Source organism: Drosophila simulans, chromosome X (assembly GCF_016746395.2).
Source record: "Drosophila simulans strain w501 chromosome X, Prin_Dsim_3.1, whole genome shotgun sequence".
NCBI lineage: Eukaryota > Metazoa > Arthropoda > Insecta > Diptera > Drosophilidae > Drosophila > Drosophila simulans.
Genome location: NC_052525.2, coordinates 12,049,128 through 12,072,821, shown reverse-complemented (window position 1 = coordinate 12,072,821; position 23,694 = coordinate 12,049,128). Strand labels below are relative to the sequence as shown.

At 42.8% G+C, this 23,694-nt stretch overlaps 2 protein-coding genes across 6 annotated transcripts; both read left to right on the top strand.

Moving 5' to 3' along the window:
* The first annotated feature begins 319 nt into the window (after window positions 1-319).
* On the top strand, window positions 320-8,060 carry LOC6725788 (LIM domain kinase 1). 3 transcript variants are annotated; one of them, XM_039296357.2, is made up of 6 exons: window positions 320-564; window positions 2,029-2,672; window positions 3,059-3,124; window positions 3,211-4,408; window positions 4,476-6,081; window positions 6,140-8,060. In XM_039296357.2, the coding sequence occupies exons 2-6, from the start codon at window positions 2,065-2,067 to the stop codon at window positions 6,448-6,450; spliced, it is 3,789 nt and encodes a 1,262-aa protein (XP_039152291.1). In that variant the 5' UTR covers window positions 320-564; window positions 2,029-2,064; the 3' UTR covers window positions 6,451-8,060. The 3 variants fall into 3 exon arrangements, with proteins under 3 accessions (XP_039152291.1, XP_039152290.1, XP_039152294.1); XM_039296356.2 differs by having other exon boundaries at window positions 320-601; XM_039296360.2 differs by lacking the exon at window positions 3,059-3,124 and having other exon boundaries at window positions 320-601.
* A 1,087-nt stretch (window positions 8,061-9,147) lies between these two features.
* LOC27206671 (probable E3 ubiquitin-protein ligase IRF2BPL) lies at window positions 9,148-23,155 on the top strand. 3 transcript variants are annotated; one of them, XM_016182475.3, is made up of 4 exons: window positions 9,148-10,782; window positions 18,436-18,525; window positions 18,959-19,596; window positions 19,800-23,155. In XM_016182475.3, exons 1-4 carry the CDS (start codon window positions 9,810-9,812, stop codon window positions 19,938-19,940), a joined length of 1,842 nt encoding a protein of 613 aa, XP_016039093.2. In that variant the 5' UTR covers window positions 9,148-9,809; the 3' UTR covers window positions 19,941-23,155. The 3 variants fall into 3 exon arrangements, with proteins under 3 accessions (XP_016039093.2, XP_039153764.1, XP_039153765.1); XM_039297830.2 differs by having other exon boundaries at window positions 18,391-18,525; XM_039297831.2 differs by lacking the exon at window positions 18,436-18,525.
* Window positions 23,156-23,694: the final 539 nt, after the last annotated feature.

Genomic DNA, 23,694 nt, shown 5'->3' with positions numbered 1-23,694 from the left:
AGAAAGTATTTCATTGCCATTATCCCTAAATTCACCGGTTTCATTAAAAATATATGGGATGCGTGAACCTTAATTAAAGTTTGAAAAACTGAATAAAAAAACTTCAGATCACAATTTCCGTTAATAATGTTTAATGGGACCGCATTATTTCAAAAATTATTCTCAAATACGGTCGCTCGAAGATTAAAGAAAAACTATTTCAACATTCAGTTTAGTTCATTATTTCCTGTTAGTGACAAGCAGCGTGCTTATAATAAAGAATAATAAAGATCTTTTTATTACGGATTAAATACATTTTTAAGTTGTCGGTAGCTAGCCGATAGTTTTGGGATTCTTTAATGACAGTCCTACGGTCACACTGGCTGAATTGTATTTTATTTTGTGTAGTTTTGTTGTTGTTTTGTTTATTATGCATTTCTTTTTTATTGTTTGAGTTCGCGAGCTGTGCGTCGCGTCGGCATTTAAACAAAATCCGCGGCATTTCGGTAGTTGCGATTAATAATTACTTGGCGGGAATTGCAGTCAAATAAGAAATTGGCGAGTAAAAACCAACAAATGTGCAATGTGCGTCAAGTCAATAGCAATACAAACGAACAATTATGTAAGTGTATGTGTGTGTTTGGTTTAGTTTAGTGTACAAGTCCAGCAAAAAACAATAAAATCTTAGTAAAAAAAAACCAGTTGTTGTTGCTGTTGGCTTTGCTAATGTCGTGTTGTTCCCGTTCCCCCACACACATTTTCTAACAGAGCGTGCATGTGTGTGTGTGTGTTTGCAGCACCTGTACGCGTGTGTGTGAGTGCTTCTGCCTCTGCACAGTGGACACATTCATGAATTTTTTAGCCCAAAAATATGCAAATTGCCTGAGTGAATTAATTGACTTAATTAACAAAAATTGAACCGCAAGTTATGATAGCCATAGTTGATTAAACGGAATTAGTTTCTAGCGCGACTAGTGCGACAAATACTCATAATTACTTGACTCATTTTTTACCATTCGCTGCATTCGTAAACCTAGTTTGTCTTGGCTATTATATATACTTCAGTCAGGGTGGCACACCCACTCATTTCATTCTCTTCACATCAAAATCACAGCACTGTGAGTTGGCTAAAGTAAAAGTTCAAGGGGTTAAGCAGGTGATTAAAGGCACATTAACCCCTAATGGAGCTTGGACTGCACTTAACGCACGGCTCACATGTGTGCCCACTGTGCGCGCGTGCAAGTGTGTGCGTGTGCATTCGTCATTCATTGGCCATGCTTATGCGGGCGGAAGAGGGACGTGCACAACAACTACAGTTAGCTCAGCTGAAGTGCAATTGCGATTGCAGTTGATCCAAAGAGTCGCGATTGTTGTTGCATCAACCGGAGTTTTCACGGTCAATGTTGAGCTATATCCATAAATACACAAACATGCATGTGTATTTGCATATACATATGTATGTACATATGCATATATCCATGCATTATGCATGCAAATCGATGATGGAAATCAGGCGGTATAGCGAATTCCGATGGGGGGCAGCTGACTCAGGATCGAAGTCTTTATCACTGAACCCTAAACTAATGACTACCGACTCAATTATTTTGTTTTGTTCCGTTATTTTGTTTAGTACGCTAAAATATTTACGGTGCTATCGCTGCGCCAGTATATCATAAAAAAATCACGGAATTTGATTCTTTATTACTCAACATTGCAGTTTATAAAGTTTTTTAATGCAATTGGTCAATCTAACACTAAAACCAGTTAGAAAAACTAGGACAATACTATATTAGTTGGTAATAAATGCATTTCATGTATAATATCTGTATAGATATCTTCTTTCTCAACATTAAAGATATGGGTATTCGAACTCAATAACCTACATTGCCTATATGATATTTACTTAGTTTCCACTGGCTCATATCGACCTGTTGACGATAATTGGCCAAGTTCCGTGACTGCTGGTCTATATTTACTATATTTAATACCTATTCCGTCATCGACTAATACCTTTTTTTAACACCCCGCCCCCCTGCTCTTTACCCACAGTGCTAACGTGATCGGGCCAAGGCACAAAAACATTCCATGCATCATCAGCAGCGCCTGCGGGCAAATGGCGGACGAGGAGGCACTGGATTGGCCGCGGGATCTGGACCGGTGTCCGGAGGACACTCACCATTGTGCGCCCATTGTCGGGGTCAACTACTGCCACATCCAGAGGAGCCCATCGTGATGGCTCTCGGCCAGCAATGGCACTGCGATTGCTTTCGCTGCTCCGTTTGCGAGGGCCATCTGCACAACTGGTACTTCGAGCGGGAGGGCTTACTGTACTGCCGGGAGGATTACTACGGCCGGTTCGGCGATGCCTGTCAGCAGTGTATGGCCGTTATCACCGGACCCGTCATGGTCGCCGGCGAGCACAAATTCCATCCGGAGTGCTTCTGCTGCACGGCATGCGGCTCCTTCATCGGCGAGGGCGAATCGTACGCCCTTGTCGAACGTTCGAAGCTCTACTGTGGCCAGTGCTATGGCAAACGTTCCTGCCAGCCGGCGGATGCCAAGGCGCGGATCACGACGGCCGGCAAGCCGATGCACTCCATCCGGCTGGTCGAGATACCCAAGGACGCCACGCCCGGCCTGAGGGTCGACGGAGTGGCCCTCGACGATGGCTGTCCCACGGTTCGCATTACAGAGTAAGGAATTATCTGAAATTTCTATAATTTACACCAATGAACTCATTGAAATGCATGCCTTAACATTATTAACTTTATTGTTGCACACATCTGTTTCTTGTTGTTTTTTAAAATCTTTTTGCAAAGATCAGATTCGAACCTCTAAGTTGCCTTTGTGTTTTATGTACATATGTGAATTAACTAACCAAGTCAGTTTTTCTCATTTTTTACACGGAAGTCACAAAAATTTTTGTAAAGTATTTTAAGTATTTTTGGTTACAATTTGTACTGAACAAAATCTAGTCTAGTCCTAATTGCCAACTAATTTCGCTGGCGGTTCGTCTTTCGACTCTTTCTTCATTTTCCTAATACATGCTTGCCAAAAAACAAAAAAAAAACTGAAACAGCTTGTTCTGTAACTTCTTCTTGTGGCTAACCTCGATGGCGGAACAGTGCTGTGGGGCGCCCTATAGGTAACAAATGAGCCTGAGTTGAAAAAAAAGCCAACAACTAAGCTAGTAACACTTCGCTAATCTCTAATTTATTTCCCATTATCCAGAATTGATGTGAATCTTACGAATCTGCATATTGGAGATAGGATATTGGAGGTAAACGGCACACCTGTTAGTGATTCGTCCGTGGAGCAGATCGACAAATTGATACGGAGTAATGAGAAGATGCTTCAGCTGACCGTGGAGCATGATCCGGTGCAAGTGTGCCGCTCCTGCAGTCAAGCGGACATCCAGCGGGCCATGTCGGCGTCCACGTTAATCCTGCCGCTCAGCACATCGGCCTCCAGTGTCGAGGTGGGCAGGGAGCGACTGTACAAGACACCCGGCGAACAGGGCACCAAGGCCAGGAAACTGCGACAAGTTACCAACGCCTCTACGACAATACCACCGGCAGCTGGAGCAACCGCAATGACGCAACTAAAGGAGAAGGAGCGCTGTTCCAGTCTGTCCAAGTTGCTGGATGAACAGCATCAGGCACAACAGCACTCGGCGCATCCCCAGCTCTATGATCTGTCCAGGACGCAATCCTGCCGTGTCGTCCAAAAGCCACAACGAATCTTTCGTGCTTCTGATCTGGTTATAGGAGAGAAGCTAGGCGAGGGCTTCTTTGGCAAGGTTTTTAAGGTGACCCACCGTCAGAGTGGCGAGGTGATGGTCCTCAAAGAACTGCATCGCGCGGATGAGGAGGCCCAGAGGAACTTCATCAAGGAAGTGGCCGTTCTCCGCTTGCTGGACCATCGGCATGTGCTCAAGTTCATTGGTGTTCTGTACAAGGATAAGAAACTGCACATGGTCACGGAGTACGTGGCCGGTGGTTGTCTCAAGGAGCTGATCCACGATCCAGCCCACGTACTCCCTTGGCCCCAGCGCGTCTGCTTGGCCAGGGATATTGCGTGCGGCATGAGCTATCTGCACTCGATGAACATCATCCATCGCGATTTGAATTCAATGAATTGCCTGGTGCGTGAGGATCGGTCGGTCATAGTGGCGGATTTTGGACTAGCTCGCAGTGTGGATGCGCCGCGGCTGCCAAGTGGCAATATGACACCATGCGGCTATGGATCAGGCGCTAACAGCGATGTGCCCATGTCACCGAGTGGAACTCTCAGGCGCAGCAAGAGCAGGCAGCGAAGGCAACGTTACACGGTGGTCGGGAATCCCTACTGGATGGCACCCGAGATGATGAAGGGTCTCAAATACGACGAGAAGGTGGACGTCTTCTCCTTTGGCATTATGTTGTGTGAGGTGAGAGATTAAGTTAACATGATTTTATTGACCGAACTCTTTAACTTATTTGCCATTTGCCTTGCAGATCATTGGACGCGTGGAAGCCGATCCGGATTTTATGCCCCGCAATTCGGACTTCAGTCTCAATCAGCAGGAGTTTCGCGAGAAATTCTGCGCCCAGTGCCCAGAGCCTTTCGTTAAAGTGGCCTTCGTGTGCTGTGATCTTAATCCCGATCTGCGTCCGTGTTTCGAAACTCTGCACGTTTGGCTGCTGCGTCTCGCCGATGATCTGGCCGCCGATCGTGTGCCGCCAGAGCGTCTGCTGCACGAGATTGAGACCTTTCATGAATGGTACGCCAGCTCTGAGGACGCCTTGTCACCCACCTCCCAGCGCAGCTTAAATAACCTCGATGAGTTGGTCAAGAGTGCGGTGGATTCGGAAATTTCGCCCGTCGAAAAGGAGAAGGAGAACCTTGTGATTAAGCCCCAGGACATACCGAAATCTCCGCATCTCGGCAAGGATTTCTCGCCCAGCGGCGAAAGACTGCGGGACAGTATGCGAGCCAGGCGTCGCCAGCGTTTCTTGGGCGCCCAGGAGGAGCGTCGTAATCTCACGCCCGACACGGAGTCCAAGGAAAGGGCTTTGAAGAAGGCGCTGAAGAAATGTCGTCCGTTTGGCGAAAGAGGTTACCTGGTGGATCTGCGTGCCGGTGCCGAATTGCAGCTAGAGGATGTAAGGGATCTGAACACCTATTCCGATGTGGACTCCAGTTGCGATACTAGCTTAAATTACCATGATGTAAATAATTTGCCAGCAGCGCAAGAGGATGAGAATGCGGGGAAACCGGGCAAGGCGGAACTGCTGGATGAGAGCACAAATAAGCCGAGCAACCAGGAGTCCCAGCACCATCGCCTGGCCATCGATGATATGCGCACCCGCCTGAATCAGTGCCGCAGCAAATTCGAGCATTTGGAGGAGGCTAGTCGGCGGAACTTCAACCAGTCGCAGCACTCCATGAAGAACTTCTTCAAAACCCCACCGGTGGCCCTTAAGATGTTTCAGCGCCTGGAGCACGAGGCTGCTGCCCTGAATGGTGGCAACAATTGCCCACCGCCACCACCTCGTACGCAGCGCATCAATCAGACGCCCATTTTCGGTCGAAAGAATCCGCCAGTGGCAATCGTGGGGCAAAAGTTACAGCATGCTGAGTCTCTAGAGGATCTGGCCTCCAGCGGAGTTGCCAAACAGCTGGCCACACCAGCACCCAAACGTAGCAAAGCCACAGCAACGACGAAAGGCGGCCAGATCAGCAATAGCAGCATTGCCAATCCGCCACTTTTCCTGCCGCCCAGCCTCAACATTAGTGTCACATTAAATAGCAATGGAAATGTGACCACCACGACCAATACCACTAGTAGTTGTCCACCATCCGCATCAGACTGGCTGCCGAAGAAGCACAAGCTAACGCTGCCACTTCCGTCGGTCCAACAGCAGCGAACGAGCAGCAATCTTCGCCAGTCATTGGGCAATAGCAAAGGGAAGACACTGAAGCCACTGCCCAGTCGTACGGGCACTCAAGGCATCCCCCCAAGCAATTGCGTCTCGCCGACGAGGAGCACCAGACCCGGATCACCAAGCAAGCATCTGGCCCAGAGGCACACCGCCGCCACGGCCCAGCGACTGACAAATGGTAAGCATTGCCAACAATTTTATACAACTCCAGTCTTACCCACACTTTGCACCTGCAGCGGCCGCCACCCACCAGCAGCAGCATCAGCAGCAATCCTCGAAGACGACGCGTCTGAATATCCTGAGTCCGGAAAAGGTGCATCGCCTGGGCGCCCGACTCACCGATCAGAAGCAGAAAATGCGCGAGGAGGCCGCGGCGACGGCCTCGTCCGTCGGAGGAGCCGGATGTGCGGCAGGAACAGCGACGGGAAGCTTAAATGGTCATCGAACCATCGGATCCTCCGGCACGCCAAATTCGGCGGTCGGTGAACGTAGGAGGCGAGCAGCTCCACCGCCGCCAGTTCGCACGCATTTCAATACGCGTTGCTAGCTGGACGAAGTAGCCATACTCTCTATTAACGATTGTCAAGTGTTGTGCGCAGTTTGTTGTGGTTCCACTCAGGAAGCTGTTGTAAGCAGCTTAATGTTCTACGAACAAACTGACGTAATTAGTGTAAATCTTTGAACGATATAACTGTTGTAACTCGTATAACCATTCGCCATTTGTAACGTATGGAATTCAATTTCCATGACATGTAGAGGCACTTTTTTTTAAATACATAATGCCTTTTAATGTGTATATAACTTTAAGAACCAGTGAACTGTGCCGCTGTTATAAACGCAACTGTTATACGCACATAACAAAATCCACATTCCGACGAAAGTGTTTATTTTTTTTGTATTCCAACATTCTATTTTAAGTTTCAACTAAACGAAGGTTAAGTGCCTGTTAGGAATGAGAAACCAATAAGTTGCAATATTTACACAGATTGTATAAACCAAGCGAATAATTATAGTATGTAAGATTACAGGGTAACAACTGTCTCGACTAACCCAAAAAACTGAACTAGAAGCAAAGCTAAGCAAATACTTGTTTAACCCACTATTGTCTGACATAAAGTTATATTGCGAAAGAGATAGCGAAGTACGGATAAAGAGAGAAGGAAGAAACTTGTGCCATGATGTTGAGCGAAAAACGAACGAATCTAAAGAAGAATCCTCGAGAGAGGGAGATCCCACCCGCGAAAAAAAGACAAAAGGAACGAAAAGAACTTTAACTAGAAAAATTGTGGTTTAAATATTTTTTGATAAACAGCGTATATAAATGTATTTGTATATCTATTCCATAATTATATAGATAAACGTATTCCATGTTAGTGCTTAAATCTAATTTATTATTTATCGATTCTCGACCCATCCACCCCGTCCCCTCATTCCAAGAACAATAATTAACAATGCTAAGAAACAAACCTTTTTGTATTGACGAGGATAAGTCTAACTCCTATACCTAAATATATAAGAATGTTTTTGCTCAAAGGCAATTTTAGTTGTAATTGATACAAACACACACACCACACACGCTAACTGTTATACAAATGAAACGCACACGCTCAAGCCTAATACTGTTATACTGTGTACTTTATATAGCCATTATATATACCTAAACCTATATATAGGATCGAAACGCTTGCAATTAACTGCTTGAATAAGACATTTGAGTCGGGCCCTTGTTATACGGACGTATGCCAGTAGAACAGTGGCCGCGCCGAACCGATCTAGCATTTAACTATCTATATACAACAAATATGTGCGATATTTTTTATATGCAGCTAATGTAATGTGTTGTATTTTGACCCCACTCCACCTTGTAACTACGTTTATACGCCGGCTATGCAAGGATTGAGAATTTTCGAGGACCTAACTCAATTCTTTATGCCTTTTAACAGTTGAACAGATTTAATCAGTATAGCAACATTATCTACCCACTTGTAAATAAGTTTATAAATAATACAGTTTTTGTTGCCTACTTATTCGGACGTCGAGGGGTCTGTAATTACAAATAAAGCTTGTGTATAAACGTAGTTCATAGATTCTATTTTGATTTTAATCTTAAACCATTTTTTTGTTAATAAAAGAGAAAATTTGAAAAAAACCTTTAAACTTTCTAATTGTATTTATTGTGGAATTTTAATTTTGTAACAATTTAAAGATCGTTTATTTATATTTAATTGTGCCAAACATTTCATAAACAAAGTCTCAAATGAAATGTTAAGCAGCGGGTACAGTTGTGCGTGCACGGACATAAACTTATGGCCGGCACTGTGGGGGCGTATGGAAAGGTGGGCGTGTAAGGAAAGGACCCCGTTTACGAGGTCGTTGCTTGTTCGTGTGTTTCTGTATCTGGTGGCTCCTTTTCCGCGTTTCCTTTTAACAGGATGTACGCACAGATACGGAATTTGTCCCAGACCATGGTCGGGAAATCGATTCAGGCCAACAGCCAGGAATACGAACACCCAAGCATTTTGGCCTATACATATGTACATACATATATGCAACGATATGCATATACATACTTGCTTGCAGTTTGTGGTCCTGCGCAGTGCTGTGCGGATGTCCTTGTTTTTTTTTGGTAGGAAAGAGGGCTTTTAATTTCATTAACGGTTACAGAGCTCTGTTAAGTCAGCTGTTCGCCGAGCGAAAGAGACGGAGCATACCAGATTCAAGGTCTACATATCTGTATCCTATGTACATACGTGCGGTATCTATACGAAAAACGGATGTGTATCCACGAACTTTACATGGTATACTTACTGACGGACTTTCGGGGCAGGACTTCGTCACTGGATTCCGTTTCGTGACTATGACGTGCAGGCACGTACGCAGGCAGGGACGTAGCGCAAAGGGGGTGTCATCAAAATATATATTATTTGTAATTACTTAAACAGCTAAAAGGGGTTATTTTTAAATATTTGTGCATATTATTTGGGCAATATATCAAAAGGTATATACATTAATACGAAATAGTAGAATTACTAAGCTCAAAACAGATGTTAAATTTAAAATAAAATTCAAAATTTCCTTAGCTTTACCATGGTTGAAGTCTTCGCTATTGTCTCAGTGTCTTTGACAACCCTGGTTGAAGTCCACAGAATGGTTCGTGTCTCTGATATGCCAGCTTTTCTGATATTTTCTTGGTATTTCCCAGTAGAGCAGCGAAGATTTTTTAGTGCATTTCGCTTGGCCCCTGGGGTATATTCGCACATGCCAGCCAAGGCCACACTCTATCAGCAAGCTGTGTGGCGTCCGGTTGCTTTTTCAGTCATTCGTTGCGTCGCTGCGATCTCATCGTTCGTCTTGTTCCTACACGTTTTTGGCGTCGTCGTACATTTACGTGTCCCGCTTACTCGCGTGCACCCTCTCTCTTTCACTCTGCAGCGCGCGTGCCTAAGTGTGGTGTGTGGTGTGTGTGCCTGTGTGCGTGCGTGTTGGCGAGCAGCGCGGCGCAGCACAATAGAAAAGAAGAAGAAAAAGCTGAAGCTGAAGGAAAAAACATAAGTGAATTTTTTTCGGGTGGAAGCGCGGTGAAATATGCGTGCGTGCGCGCGTGTGTGTGTGCGTGTGTGCGAAAATCAATACGAAAACATGAATAACAAATGCTAAATAAGAAAAATAGCTACAACGCACAACCGAAAAGAAGCTGAAACAAGAAAAAAGAAAGCGAAAAAAAAACGAGAAAATAATAAATAATAGGAATTGGGAAGCCAGCAGGAAGGAACAGTTAGCCATTCCAGTGAGCTAAAACAGCACACACACGCACGAACCCATTTCCAGATCCAGCCCATCCAGGGCTTCCAATTGACAGTTGCCATTTGACAGTTGACAGTTGACAGTTTCCAGAAACGCAGCAGGATGTCGCTGCAAACGAAAAGGCAGCACTGCTATCTGTGCGATTTACCGCGCATGCCATGGGCGATGATCAATGACTTCTCAGAGGCGGTGTGCCGCGGTTGCGTCAACTACGAGGGCGCCGATCGCATCGAGGCGGTGCTGGACGCCGCCCGCCAAATGAAGCGTCTCCATCCCGCCAGCAAACAGCAGCGTTCCCATGAGAACGGCGAAGTGTCCGCCGCTGCAGCGGCAGCCGTCGTCCTACAGCAGCAACAACAGTTACAAGTTGGTCCAGTTCCGGGACAAGGGCCAGGTTCCCATCGCGGCGGCGGCGGTCCACCGGGTGCTCCGCCCGGCAGTGGTGGTCCCGGTCCATCGGGCGCCGGTTCGCTCAGTTCCCTAGGCAATGCCGTTGCTGCTGCCGCCGCCGCTGCTGCAGTGCATCATCACCATCAGATGCCCTATCAAATGCCAGTGCCACGCATCGGTCCACCACTGGACTATCCAGTTAAGCTGGAGGATGCCCCCGGTGGCGGCGTGCGACCCGTACGCATTTCACACATGACGCCCCACCACCTGCCGCCAAATGCGACCCGCGGCGGTGGCGGTGGACCCGGCGGCGGCGTACCCACCGCCGGCAGTGGCGGTGGCAGCCTACCGCCCGCCCTATCCGTGAATCTAAAGCGTCCGCCCAGCGAGGATGTCGATGTGGATGTAAGCCAGCAGCAACAGCAGTCGGGACACGGCCTGCCGCCAGATGGCGGCTCTGGCAACTCCCTATCCGCCGGCGGAGGCGTAACCGGAGGCGGTCCGCCCGGCATCAAGCGCAGCGCAATGGACGATCCAACTGGCGTGGGCGGCAGACCGCCATTGACGCGTGGCGAATCCCTGCCAGCGGCGGTCAGCTATGTGCCCGAACGTCAGCTCAGCGGACTCCGTGATAAGCAGCAGCCGGTCAGAGCGCCCAGTTTCGATGCATCGACCTTCAAAGCAGGTGAGCAAACATGTCATAGATCATTCAAAATACTTGGCACAGTACTTACCCAATAGGAAGAACTTTGCTGCGGCAAGTAATGCGGAAATTTTTTATTTCTAGTAGGGATTCGGGGAAAAGCAACACTCTCTTATTTACCTTGAAAACTACCTTTCATAATAATTAGAGTAAAGTGATCAGAGTCTCAAAAGTGCGGCGTTGATCAACATAAAATGATAGCTTTATAAATGATAGTACAAAACACTATCTACCGCGGTAGAAAACAGATTGGGATAATCCCCTATCAGTGATGGATTTCTTATCAGTTATAGCGATCGGATCGAATGGCCAGTGGGAAATACGCGATATGGCTTGGTAAATGGAGTAACCAGGGGGATGTTGTTTCCCAGCCACAGTGAACGCTTGATATCTTCTAAAGTATTTTTTATCAAAATATTTTTATTAGAAAACTTTCGAGAGGGTGATATTTCAGTTTTTTTTAGTCAATGGGAAACAATAAATCAAAACAAACAGAGTTAGAGGAAATAATGCTAATTTCAATCTAAATACCAATTTTTTCACGGAAAGCAAGAAAATTTGCTTAAATCCCAAGTTTGAAAAAGCTGGCGCCCACTGTATTTGTTTACCGTTTCTTACCACCCCCCCCTTTTTTTTTTTTTTTTTTTTTGAAAATGAGCCGTGATCGCGGGATACAGAGCACTGTCTCTGTCTCGCTCTAGCCTGGATGTGGGTGGAAGGTCGTGGTGGGGGAGTGGGTGGAAGAGAGGCGGCGATATAGTGGCACACATACCGCTTATTCAGGGCAGAGTGAAACGGCGTGATTGCCTGCTCCTTATCTCTCCTTACTGGAAGGCGAGCAAGAAGAAGAAGACTGCGCTTCTCATGTATATGCACATACACATGCACGTTTGCATGGATGATAAGGAGCGTTGTGTCGGAGATTAGATAACTCATTTGCTTATCAGCGCGTCCTTATCGCCTCCCAATGCGTATGTATAACGCACACATACACGCATACGTGCACATGCATGCATGTACATTCAAACAGAAAAAAGAAGCGTAGAAACGCATTTTGCAACCCTCCGTGGAAAAAAAGGGGCTGCTAACCCTTGCCATTAAAAGGCATGCGCACATGCCAATATACATATAGGGAATATACATGTGCATGTACCGCGCACTCACACGCACACAGCTACGTGTTCGTTTACATGCACGTACGTAACAGTCGCAATGGCAAAAACAAAAAACGGCGAGAAAAAAAAGCGAAAAAAGCACACGAAAAAAGGGCCGCAGAATGTAATAAAAACAGAGACGTGCAAAAATCGTCGACGCTGACGTTGTAATGTTCTCGCTCACTATCTCTTTCTCCCTTCGTCTTCTGTCGCTTTCCTCTTCTTTCCAAACTGGTTTCGTGCGCTTGTGTTGGTGTGTGTACCTTTTGTTTTTTGTGTTTTTTCTTTCTTGTCTGCGCGCGCAAAACGTCATTAAACTTGTTTTGGTTTTCGCTGCTGCTTCTTCTGCTGTTTCTCCTTTTTACGCTATGCGATAACAAGTTGCACACACACACACACACACATGCGCACACAGTCGAACCTGGGTGTAGATAAATTTTAGTTGGTATACGAATTACGGAACGAGCTGCAGTGACAACAGCAACAAAAAAAGACACTAAAGACAAGATGAAAAAAAACTTTTTCGCTCATACCGATGCCGTCATCAAACAGTGGGGCAAACAATGCTTAACTTGATAAAAAAAAAACTATTATCATAAGATTGCATTATTTCTATCCCTAGGCGTTGTTGTTGGACTTAACTTAACTTAATTTTATTTTGCTCAAATCTTTAAAATGAAGCCAATAGGACCCATTGCTTTCTCGCAGACAGAAGGCAATAAGAACTTGACAGAAAATAATTTCAATCATATACGTATGCATTTCATGAATCTCCCACCTAACGCCCACTGTGCCAATTTCGTTTGTTGTTTTGTATTTACGTTACGCTTCTGCTTCTTCCTTCCTGTGTGTATTCGTTTCATTACCAAAAAAACAGGAAAAAAAACCAACTCGGGTACATATTTATTGCGTCTGTGTATATACTAAAAATATAACAAACATTTTCTGGGTGTACAGAGGAAAAATTGTACAAATTGTATGTTGCTATATGTATGTTTGTACGTACATATGTATGTATGTATATTTTTGTATGTACAAACTGATAAAATGGAACGGCAACGTGCGCGCGCCACCCCCACTCCACACCGCCGCTCATTTGCCCACCTACCACCCTCCCCCTCTTCCTCGTTTCGTTTCATTCAGCGCTTCGTGTTGCCGGCTAAGTGTGTGTGTGTGTGTATCTAGTTCGTGTGTATGCATTTACTGACTGACCATTCCAATGCGTTCGCCAGGAATTCTGTTCGTGCCTTCGCTTTGTCGATGGGAAGGGTGGTGGGGGGCGGGAGGTAGGGCGGAGTGCATCTCCCTCTCCCACTCCCACTCTCTCGTAATTTAGACATTGCGTGCTAAGTGCAGCTGCAGTGGCGGCAAGTGCGAGCGAGATGGCTAGCTGGAGTGCATGGCCGCTGTTAACCGTTAAAACACGTGAAGTAGCAAAGTCGCCGCCGCTGATTAGATACAGCAGCGGCCATCAGAATATAACCATTGAAAAATTTCAACTTCAATTGCGGTTCTTTACTGTGGGTCATTATGTTTAATTAGAGGTCGTCCGTTTTAAACGAAATAAAAATTTAAAGTTATAAGTTTTCAAATATTGCTTAACATTTATTCGAACTATTTGGTAAAATATGAATAAAGCGGTTTTAAGTTCAAGAACCTTAAAAAGTATTTTATTTTCTCTAGTCGTCTAAACAATTCCTTCGGTGAATGAATATAGGATACTTTCGATACCTTTGTTAGGGTATCTAGAGCTTTATACATTTCATTTGCCATTCTAGGGTTTGGCACTTGGTCTATGTGTGGAAGATAAGCGATTAACTTATCGGCGGAGATTGCGCCATCGACCATATCTAATCGTAACTGCGGGACCCGACCATGTGGTTAATTGATAAGCCAAACAACTGCTCGATAAGGAGGAGCTAGGCCCCAAAACATAAGACCCAAAAAACAAACAGACGGAAAGAGCAGCGGCGATATGATATGCATTAGCCGGTTTTTGTTAAATGATCGTTTATTGATGGATAGATGTCGGAATCGAATTATAACAGCGTTTACTTATCAACAATGTATACCGCTTTTGATGATAATAGTCTTGGGGTTTTCTCAGTTTTATTTTTAAGTTTATAGGATTAGACGTTGGAATTGTGATATCTCGATCTTTTATTGGTCTAAAATATTATACTATATGAATTAGTCCGAAGCCAAGTTTAGCAGCAAACCAAAAGTTTCTTGATCTCTTTAGTGTGAGATCATCCCGATTTGTGTGACCGTGTGTTGATAAGCTCTTTTTCCGCCCGATAGCCAGCCGCCGACATGGAGATAAGAAAAGCAATCTAGACGGATTCCGATGGAAAAAGTATGACTTACTCGAGAGTACAGGGTACACAAAACACCGCGCTTCGTTTCCCACTTTCCAATTCCCCATTTGCACTTCCAATTCCACTTTCGTTTGCTCTTGGGGCCGCTCTTGATACTCAGTACACACAGCTGTTTTGTTTATCTTATCTAATTGTTAAGTGGACTGGGGTCCTCAGTCTATCTTATCAACTCTTATCAGCTCAACCACGGCCAACTTTGACTGATAGCGCCGCGTTGTACCGGGTCGCTATATTCAATTTGAGCGGTATCATGCCCGCCCATGCACCCTGTAGCACATTTGTTTATTTTTCATTAGATCTTCTGTGTTTTGTTCAAGTTTTCTTTTTAACTACATTGAATAAACACAAATAAACGGAGGGCTGAGGCTTTTTTCCTTTGAAGATGTGGTTTCGGAAACCAATCGATGGGATATTGGATCCACTTAAGAGTATTCCCACTTGGTGGGGCAAAGCTACAATTTATTGTATCGCTGAATAACTTATAACATTGTCCATGATAAGTGTGCATTATACAGTGCGGGTTGTGCTTAGAAAGCTTATGAAACTTAATGGGGCTCTTAACATTAAACTTTGTATTTTATTGATTAATGCTTTGATATCGACGAGTTGGAAAAAAACTTGTTTGTTAATTTTTTAATATTTCCGATTAGTTACCCTATTTATACCCACAGAAATCACGTGGTTTGATAATTTGCAGAAAAAATGTAGATAAGTCTTATAATCAACGCATCATTATAATGTACTTATTGGGTTATTAGGAATTTGTAGTCTTATCAAATAGGGTTAAATACCTATCATCCATAATGGAACTTTGATAAACGATTAGAGCTGATTAGAAATAGAAAAAAATTTAATTAACAAAATGTACATACATGCTTATAAAGTTATTATTTAGTTAGTCCAAAGGGTCATTTAAATTAAATAAAAAATATGATATAATCAAATCAAAAAGTTCGATGATTCGCCAGCAATTGCAATTTCTTTCCGTTTCCCGGGGGGAAAATTAGATTTTAATACCCGGCCAAATAGCATTCTAGTGTTGTGAAGAAAAATGGGGTGGGCGAGGGCAAGTGGGCGTGGCCGCCCATTGGGTGTGGTACGATTCGTTTTCATTCATTCGAAGGTGAATAGTGTTTCTATTCCACATATAAACACACCATACACAATATGGTTTCCTTTCTCATATACAACATTGTATAAATATTTATTGTTTAGATTTCTCGCCCCGGTTTTCACTACTGGCTCATGACTAAAAATGTGTAATAAATTGTCAAATGATTCATTCTAACAAAGTAGTGCGAAAAAAGAGGAAAAAAAAACGCGGAATATCGAGAAATATTCCATAGCCAGGCAAAATGTGTTGAACGGCGAAAAACGTAAACTAATTCTATTAATAGTTTCATATTCGATACTGGGAACGCAGGAGATCGCGCAAATTTGTTTGTTTGTTTCAGCTCCCAATGTATGAAAAACAAATAAACATTGGGGTGCATATCTACATACATACATATGTATATCTATATGCACTAAAGCACTACATGTGCATGTGTGCTCATATATCTGCGCTGAATAAAGTCGTTTCAAAAATAGATTGCAACGAAGTTGCAGTGAAGTGAAGTTCGACTGCAGCAAACTGAAACTGAATACAGTGGTTCGTTGGAATTAGAATTAGAAAAGTGCACTAGTGTTGAAAAATGTTAATGACCAAGAACGAAATTTAGTGGCTTTATGGCTAATACTTTACTGCAGTTTATTGGCCCAACTATGAATGCAAATTTTATACAATTTTCGTATATTGTGTTCTCGTTCTTTTAGAAAGTAAATACTTATAGTCTTACAAAAATATTAAAATGATAAAGCACTGTTATTCGTCCACCCATTCGTGCATTTCGCCCACTGTGCGCCGTGCTTGCAACTGTATGTGGCAGGCTTGCCGTCTCGCTCTATCGCTAGCTATCTCCGCATTCTTCTCAATGGGCCACGCACATGCAACTGCAACTGTGCAACGGCAGCAGTGCGAAAGGGACGGAGAATGCGGTGGTGGATCGGTGTGGTGTGTGGCGGTGGGTGAAGGGGGATAGGCTTTCGCTTTGGCATTTATTGCTGTTGTTCTTCATCTCTTGCATGCAAAATATAAACAAATGCTATAAATACACACGCACACGTACTCTCATGCATACGTGTTGGGGCCACACAACATGCACGACTTTGCCTTGCCTCCCTTTCCTCTCCCTCTCCTCACGCTCCTTCTTTGCCGTTTTCTTCATGTGCTGCTGCTCGCTTCTTCCTCTTCTTCCTTTTCCTTATTCGCCAATTTAGCCAGCGTAAGCAATTTAGCAAGAGCAAATGGAAAAGGAAAAGTAAAAGAAGCAACAGTTTATCAAATAAATAAACATAACAGCACACACTCGCCAAATGTGCGAGAGTTCATTTCGTATGCAGCCCACTGTGCGACGCCGGCAAACTGACAAGCGTCGACATTTGAGCAATGTGCTATCTTCTGTTGGGCATACAAATGAAATTCGCCCTGCCATTCGCCGCTTCTCCTCTACACCATCTTCTGCAGCGCTCTGTTGTGTTTTAATTTTCATTTTTTATTTTCAATATCAAGCAGCTACGCGTGCGCGTGCATTGCATGCGAAAAGAGACCAAATTGAAATCTTGTACAAAAAAGCCAACAAGTTTACAGCGCAATAACAGCTAATTTACAGCGCCTTAACAGCGACGGCGAACAGCGAACACAAAAGCAAGCGAAAAAGAGGTGGAACAAGAAGAAGAAGAAGCAGCAGCAACAGCGCACAGTCAAAACAAATCGGCATATGCATGTATGTATGTATGTGTCTGGTGTACATACACATTATTGCATGCTGGCATGCAAAAAATAACAAAACGAGATAGAGAAACCGGCTGGCTGCATGTTCTCTCTCTCCCTCTCGCTCACTCGCACGCCCGCCCGCTTTTCGTGACGTATGCGCAGCAGCAGCAGAACTCGTTTCGTTTCGTTTCATTCCATTCCATTCATTTCGCGTTGCTTCGGCACTTTGCCAACGAGATGGTGAAGAAGGAGAATAAGACGACAGAGCGAAGGCGAAACAAGAGCAACAAAAACAAAGGAGGCAACAAAAAAAAAAAACAGCTGTGTGAGCTGCACAGTGGAACAAGAATGACACGCAATCGTATCGTGCCGCTGTGACGTCACATATTCAATGGCCAGCCGGTGAATGAAACTTGTTGTTGCTGTTCTTGTTGTTGGGCCGGCGTTGCCAAGTAATAAGTGAATGTGGATATATGTATGTGCATGTACATATGTACAAGTACATGCTACGTGTTTATATGTGCACAACACAAAATATACATAGAAACATGTTTCGTGCCAAGTTCTAAAATTACACATACAAAACAGCAACAAAATAACGAGCCCAAAAAAAAAAACAACAATAAATTCATTTTGCACAGAGGCAAGCGAAAAACGAAACATGTGATTAACTCTTTTCGTTGTTTGATTCATTCGCATACAAAATCGAAAGCACAAGTTGAATGAAAACGGCTTTTTCTTTTCCCCAATTCTGCAAGAATTTACCAATTCGCAATTCTAAATAGAACACGTTGTAAATGAAGATTTGGAAAATCATTAGAAAAGATTTGGTCGGAGGTCGACTTCGACCGACCATCGCCGATGTCAACGTCAATTATGGATAATTTAGTATGAATAATAGGATAAGCTCTTGAATTATTGGCTGTGCTGTCGTCAGTGGTGATTTTGTGGGTGTGTCGACATACTTATGCATGCCAGTGTATAATAATGTGGCAAAGTGGGGCGCCAAGGCCCATAGTACATTGCACTTGACTCACGAGATTACATGCTCAAGTTTTCATTGTGACCAATGACACATATAAATTGGCAAACCATGACAAGTTCGGTGGAAATCGGTTATTTGTTTATAGTTAAATTTAGTATGAAAATAAGATGCATCGGGAATGGAATATCATCTTATCAACCCTGCGATATCATCAAACTGACATCGAGCTGCCTCTCATTTCTCTCTCTCTCTGTGCAGCCAATCCGATTCCTAATCCGATTCCACACCATCTTCATATTGCAGAGCACATGTCTCCGGCTAGTCGGCGCAATGGATCGAGTCCGCCCTCCGGACCGCTGCCCCCGCGCAGTGTACACTCGCCGAACAGTTCGGGTTAGTTTGCATTCACAGAATCGGTTGCGGTTTCATTTAGTAGTTTAGTGCCAACTGCATGAGTGTAAAATACATTTAATACTTCATTTACTTGATTTTTTCATGGTATTAGTTAATATATTTACATATATTTCTGCTTTATAATAATTCTTTTAACACTACTCTCTTTAAAACTTCATTGTCATCTTGTGGTCTTATCTCGTATTGGTGTTTTATTATTTTCTTTTATTTTATTTACTTATTTTCTTTACTTATTTTCTTTACTTATTTTCTTTACTTATTTTCTTTAGTTATTTTTTTTTACTTATTTTTTTTTACTTATTTTTTTTTTTTTACTTATTTTCTTTAATTGTCATTAATTTTACCATCCTTTTTTGGAACTATAGTTGCTTGCCAAATCTAATTAAATCGATTTGTTTGTCAACTTTTGCAGGTTCCTCGTCAGGACGTCGTTCGTCCGGATCCCGTCACGTGTCCAGCACCACCGTTACCAGCTCCGAAGTGGGCGGCTCGAATCCGGGCCAGGCGGTGGTGGCCGGCGGTCTTGGTGGCGGTGGCGGCGGAGGACCCGGCTCGAATGCAGCCAGCGGCCAACTGGGCGGACCCAGTGGCGGCAGTGGACAGCTGAGCTGTACCAGCGGCGGACCGGGCGGCAGTGCCAGTTCCGGTAGCGGAGGCAATGGAGCCATTGGTCCCGCCTCCATGGCACCAAATTCGGTGGCCGGCGATGGCAGTCCGGCCGGCGGCAATGGTCCATCCGGCAGCAATGGCAGCGGTGGATCCGTGAATCCTGGACCCGGCAGCAGTGGAAGTCAGGGTGGCGGGGGAGGCGGCACACCACTGGCCAGCGGCGGCGGTTCGGCCGGCAGCGGCGGTCTCGGCGGAGCTCCGGGCAGCAGTGCCGCCTCGAATTCGGCAGCGGCAGCAGCTGCGGCGGCTGCCCAGAATGCCACGCTGAAGTGCACCCTGTGCCAGGAGCGCTTGGAGGACACGCACTTTGTGCAATGCCCCTCGGTGAATCACCACAAGTTCTGCTTCCCCTGCAGTCGCGAGAGCATCAAACGCCAGAATGTAAGTGAAAGATCTATCTATCGAAACATCTATCTATCCACTGCAACATACTTATTCATTATCAAGATCCAAAAAAAGCAGACCATAGTGCTACTATAACTTAAGTATCATTGCTCATCAAACCGTTGTTGCAGTTGGATTGGTAGCTTCTTTTTCATTATGGAATTCCATGCTAACTCTAAATTGTTTCGTTTCCTCAACAGGGACTGGGCAACGAGGTGTACTGCCCCAGCGGCGATCGCTGTCCACTGGCCAACTCGGTGATACCGTGGGCATTCATGCAGGGCGAGATCACCACCATTCTGGGCGAGGAGGTCAAGGTGAAGAAGGAGCGCGAGTCTTAATGTCCATTTTACTGTAAGAAGCTGCGCAGGGCTTTGGAGCACTTTTGAGAGGCGACAACACTCCCCAGATAATATCTGGCATCCAACACTCGACACTCTCTGTTGGGTCACATTTTAAGGAGCAACTGACATTTTTTGGCCACGGCGGCGGCATCTCAACAGTAGCATATATAAATGTAAATGCACTGTCTTTGTCCATGACGACCGACCAAATAACAAAAACAAGAAAACAAAACAAAACAACAAGAAGGGCAACACAACAACAAAACAACAACAAGAAGGACAACACAACAACAAAACAACAACAAGACAACAACAAAACAACAACAAAACAACAACAACAAAACAACAACAACAAAACAACAACAAAACAACAACGACAACAACACAGCAACAAAACAACAACAACAACAAGGACAACAAACCTACAAAAACAACAAAACGACATTAAAACCACACTTTTGTAGGTGTAAGCAACAAAAAAATTAACAACAGATGATATCACCTAAATGAAATTGCAAATTGTTACCAGCAAAATCAGAAAAACAAATGTAAGCGAATGTAAGCGTTGATACACATTTTTGTAGCTTACTTATAAACGTTGGGAAATTTGTCCCAACAATAAACACCAACCAACACGAAATTTCTACGAAAATGCATACGTAGCCAAGTGGGAATGATGTTCGAACCGAAATGATGCGAGAGAAACTTGTAATTTTTCTTAATAAAACGATAGTAAACTAAAATCAACCTTATTGTAGCAGACACAAGCGGCAAACCACAAATAAAGGAAAATACACTTGCTGGCATTAGATATAAAATCCTTTTTTTTAAATATGATTATACATAAAACCTATACATTAGGCGATAACTATAATTCTGTTATGTAGGCGAGCGATTTAATTCATAAGTTACACTTAGTATGTACGAATTAATTAATTTATTTCTATACATGTTGCCTAATTTACAATCGACACCTTACCCTCCTTCCTCACAATTACTTTTTTTTTTAATATTTTTATTCGTATAAATACCATTTTTTTTCGTAAGTTAACTAATTTAAGCACAGGAGGAAAAAACGAATGGAAAAGATAGAGAGAAAAACAGTTATTATGCTAAAGAATTGTACATACGTATGCATACCACATAATCGGAATATAAATATATACATATATTTAATAATATAGAAATATATTTAATGTTGAACACGAAATTGGCGGCAAAAACCACTGGCAACACACCGATAACGGAGTTGCAGTGGAATTTTAAACAGACTTTTAAATCACAGCGAATCCCATTCGCTCACTGAACATTTTAGCAACACTTTTTGTGCTTTTGAACGAGGCAGTCGGCCCAACTGGGCGATAACTCCTCCGGGGTATTAGATTGGCAAATGTTTTTTAGCTATATGTATATTTATATATATATAGGATGTATATAGCCGATGTTGCTGGGCATGAACTGCAAAAAGTAAGGAGCACACACAAACTGGACCAACCAATCGAAAAAGCACAACAAATCTCGATATCGGTTTGAATCGAATCATTACCAGCACTAGAACTTTTTTGAGTGCGTCCCAATATACGTGGTTTGGTGGGATTGCGTCAATGCCAATTGTCCTTTTTGCGGCTGCAATTTGAAACTGATTTATAGATGCTTTTTTACTAGGCTCGCAAGGAAATCCGAATGGAAAGCTATATTAACATGAAGGAGGAAAACGGTCAAGCGAATTGGTCATGAAATACAATTTATATATGCATAACACATGTGTATATACGTATACAAATGCAAATAGAGGCATATTGAGCAGGGCAGGTACTATCAAGTTCAATTTGCCAAATTCATTCGATTTAGTTCGACGTTTTAAAATTTAATGAATGAAATGAAAATCGTAGATTTATAAATGTATAAAAAACGAAATTAATTTGATTTTTCGTAGTTCCAAAACATATTTCCTATTCGTTAGAACAATTTATTCTGTTTGATTTTGAATAAATTGGTTTGGTTGGTTTTCTGATAGCAGCGATTTAATTGTTAAAAGTGTTTCGATGAATTCGATAGAAGCGTTGATAACTTAACATTTTTCGATAACACCAAATTTTCACGAAATTGCTGGAGAAGTGAGTGAAAAAGAGTGGAGTCTCAATTAACAATCATTTTTTAAAGCTATTTATTTTAATGCTATCATTACTTTTTCCTTAGGCGCAGTGTTTAAGCTAACAAAAATACTTCCAAAACATAAAACTCAAAAGTACCATAGCTTAGAGTCGTTTTTTCGCTTTGAAACTAATTTTGTTAGCACGAATACTGAGTTTAATGCAGATTTATACACTTTTTCGTTTCTCTTCGAGCGGAAGAGCAGTTGGAACAAAAAAAAAAAGATAAAGAAAACACATTTTGTGATATAGCCTAGCATGAAGAACAACAAGAAGAGCATGAGATCCTGGAAATCGAAAATACGAAAATGGAAAATGCATGAAAAGCAAAAAGCTAAGAAAACTTGAACAGGCTTAGCACTTTGGCAAACCAGAAAACGATCTCAATTAAAAAAATGAGATTCCCAATTAAAGAAATAAACAAAAAATAAAACAAAAGAAAAATGGAAAAAAATGAAAAAAAATTTATAAAGAAATCATACAATAGGCCAATACCAACGTTTTAGCAATCTAAGTCTAAGAAGAAAACTAATCGAAATTTTCTTTACAACAAAACTAAACTAAATAATAACTAACGTTTGTAAACCTTGTGCGTGTGTGTGTAAAACAGTAGTGCTATCTAAATATAATACGGATTAGATATCGCATAATGCATCAACCCTATATAAGTACGAGTACATACATATTAAAAAACCTAAAAAAAAAAATCAAACGAAATGAAATATAAACTATATTTGTGTGTTTGATGTCAGTCAACTAAATGTTAAAGTCAACTAACGATCACGTAATTGTATTGCATAGCCTATAACATTTTTTGAACGAAGCAAACCAAGTCGATTCGATTTAGCATGAGTATCAACTTTATACTACATATACACTTAACGACTAAAGATAGACACACAAGTGGTACAACTAAGAGGAAACACCGGATGCAGCAGACACGAAAACAAATACCTAATCGAAAACGGATGCTGGCAATGATTAATTGATGATTGATTAATTGATTGGGGACTTTGATGACGGGCAAAACAATTAAAAATACTATACAAAATCGAAAAATTCGTACATCTTTTATTTGCTGGGCGGCAGAATTTAAATCTATGGCTAGAAAAAAGTATTGCCTACTTATCGGATGATTGCTGCGATCCAAGACATTTGAATCATTTGGTTTTTATAATTTGATATTTAAAAAAAGGTTGGTCGTCTTGAGAAAAAAATATGGCTATTTTATGGTTTTAATAGATTATTGTTATGTTTCTAGCAAAATATGCGACGCATGACAACACGGCGTATGAGTGATATTATTAGTAAATATAGCACATACGACATGTGTTTCCTATATTACTCATACGACACGTGTTTCTGGAATATATAAATGTTAATATAATTTTCGAAGTGGAAAATACCACAGCGCCCGCTATTGGTGGCGTTCTGTGCGATTTGTCCATAAAGGAAGCTTTCAGCCTATTGTTTTGGTAAATTCATTCTCAATTTTCTATGCATTTACCACCGAAGCGCCCTCCGTTGGTCGTGTTTCATTGGGAGTTTTATCGTTTTAGTTGCGAAAAATCCTGGCAGATGTCGCTTTGCTGCGCAAT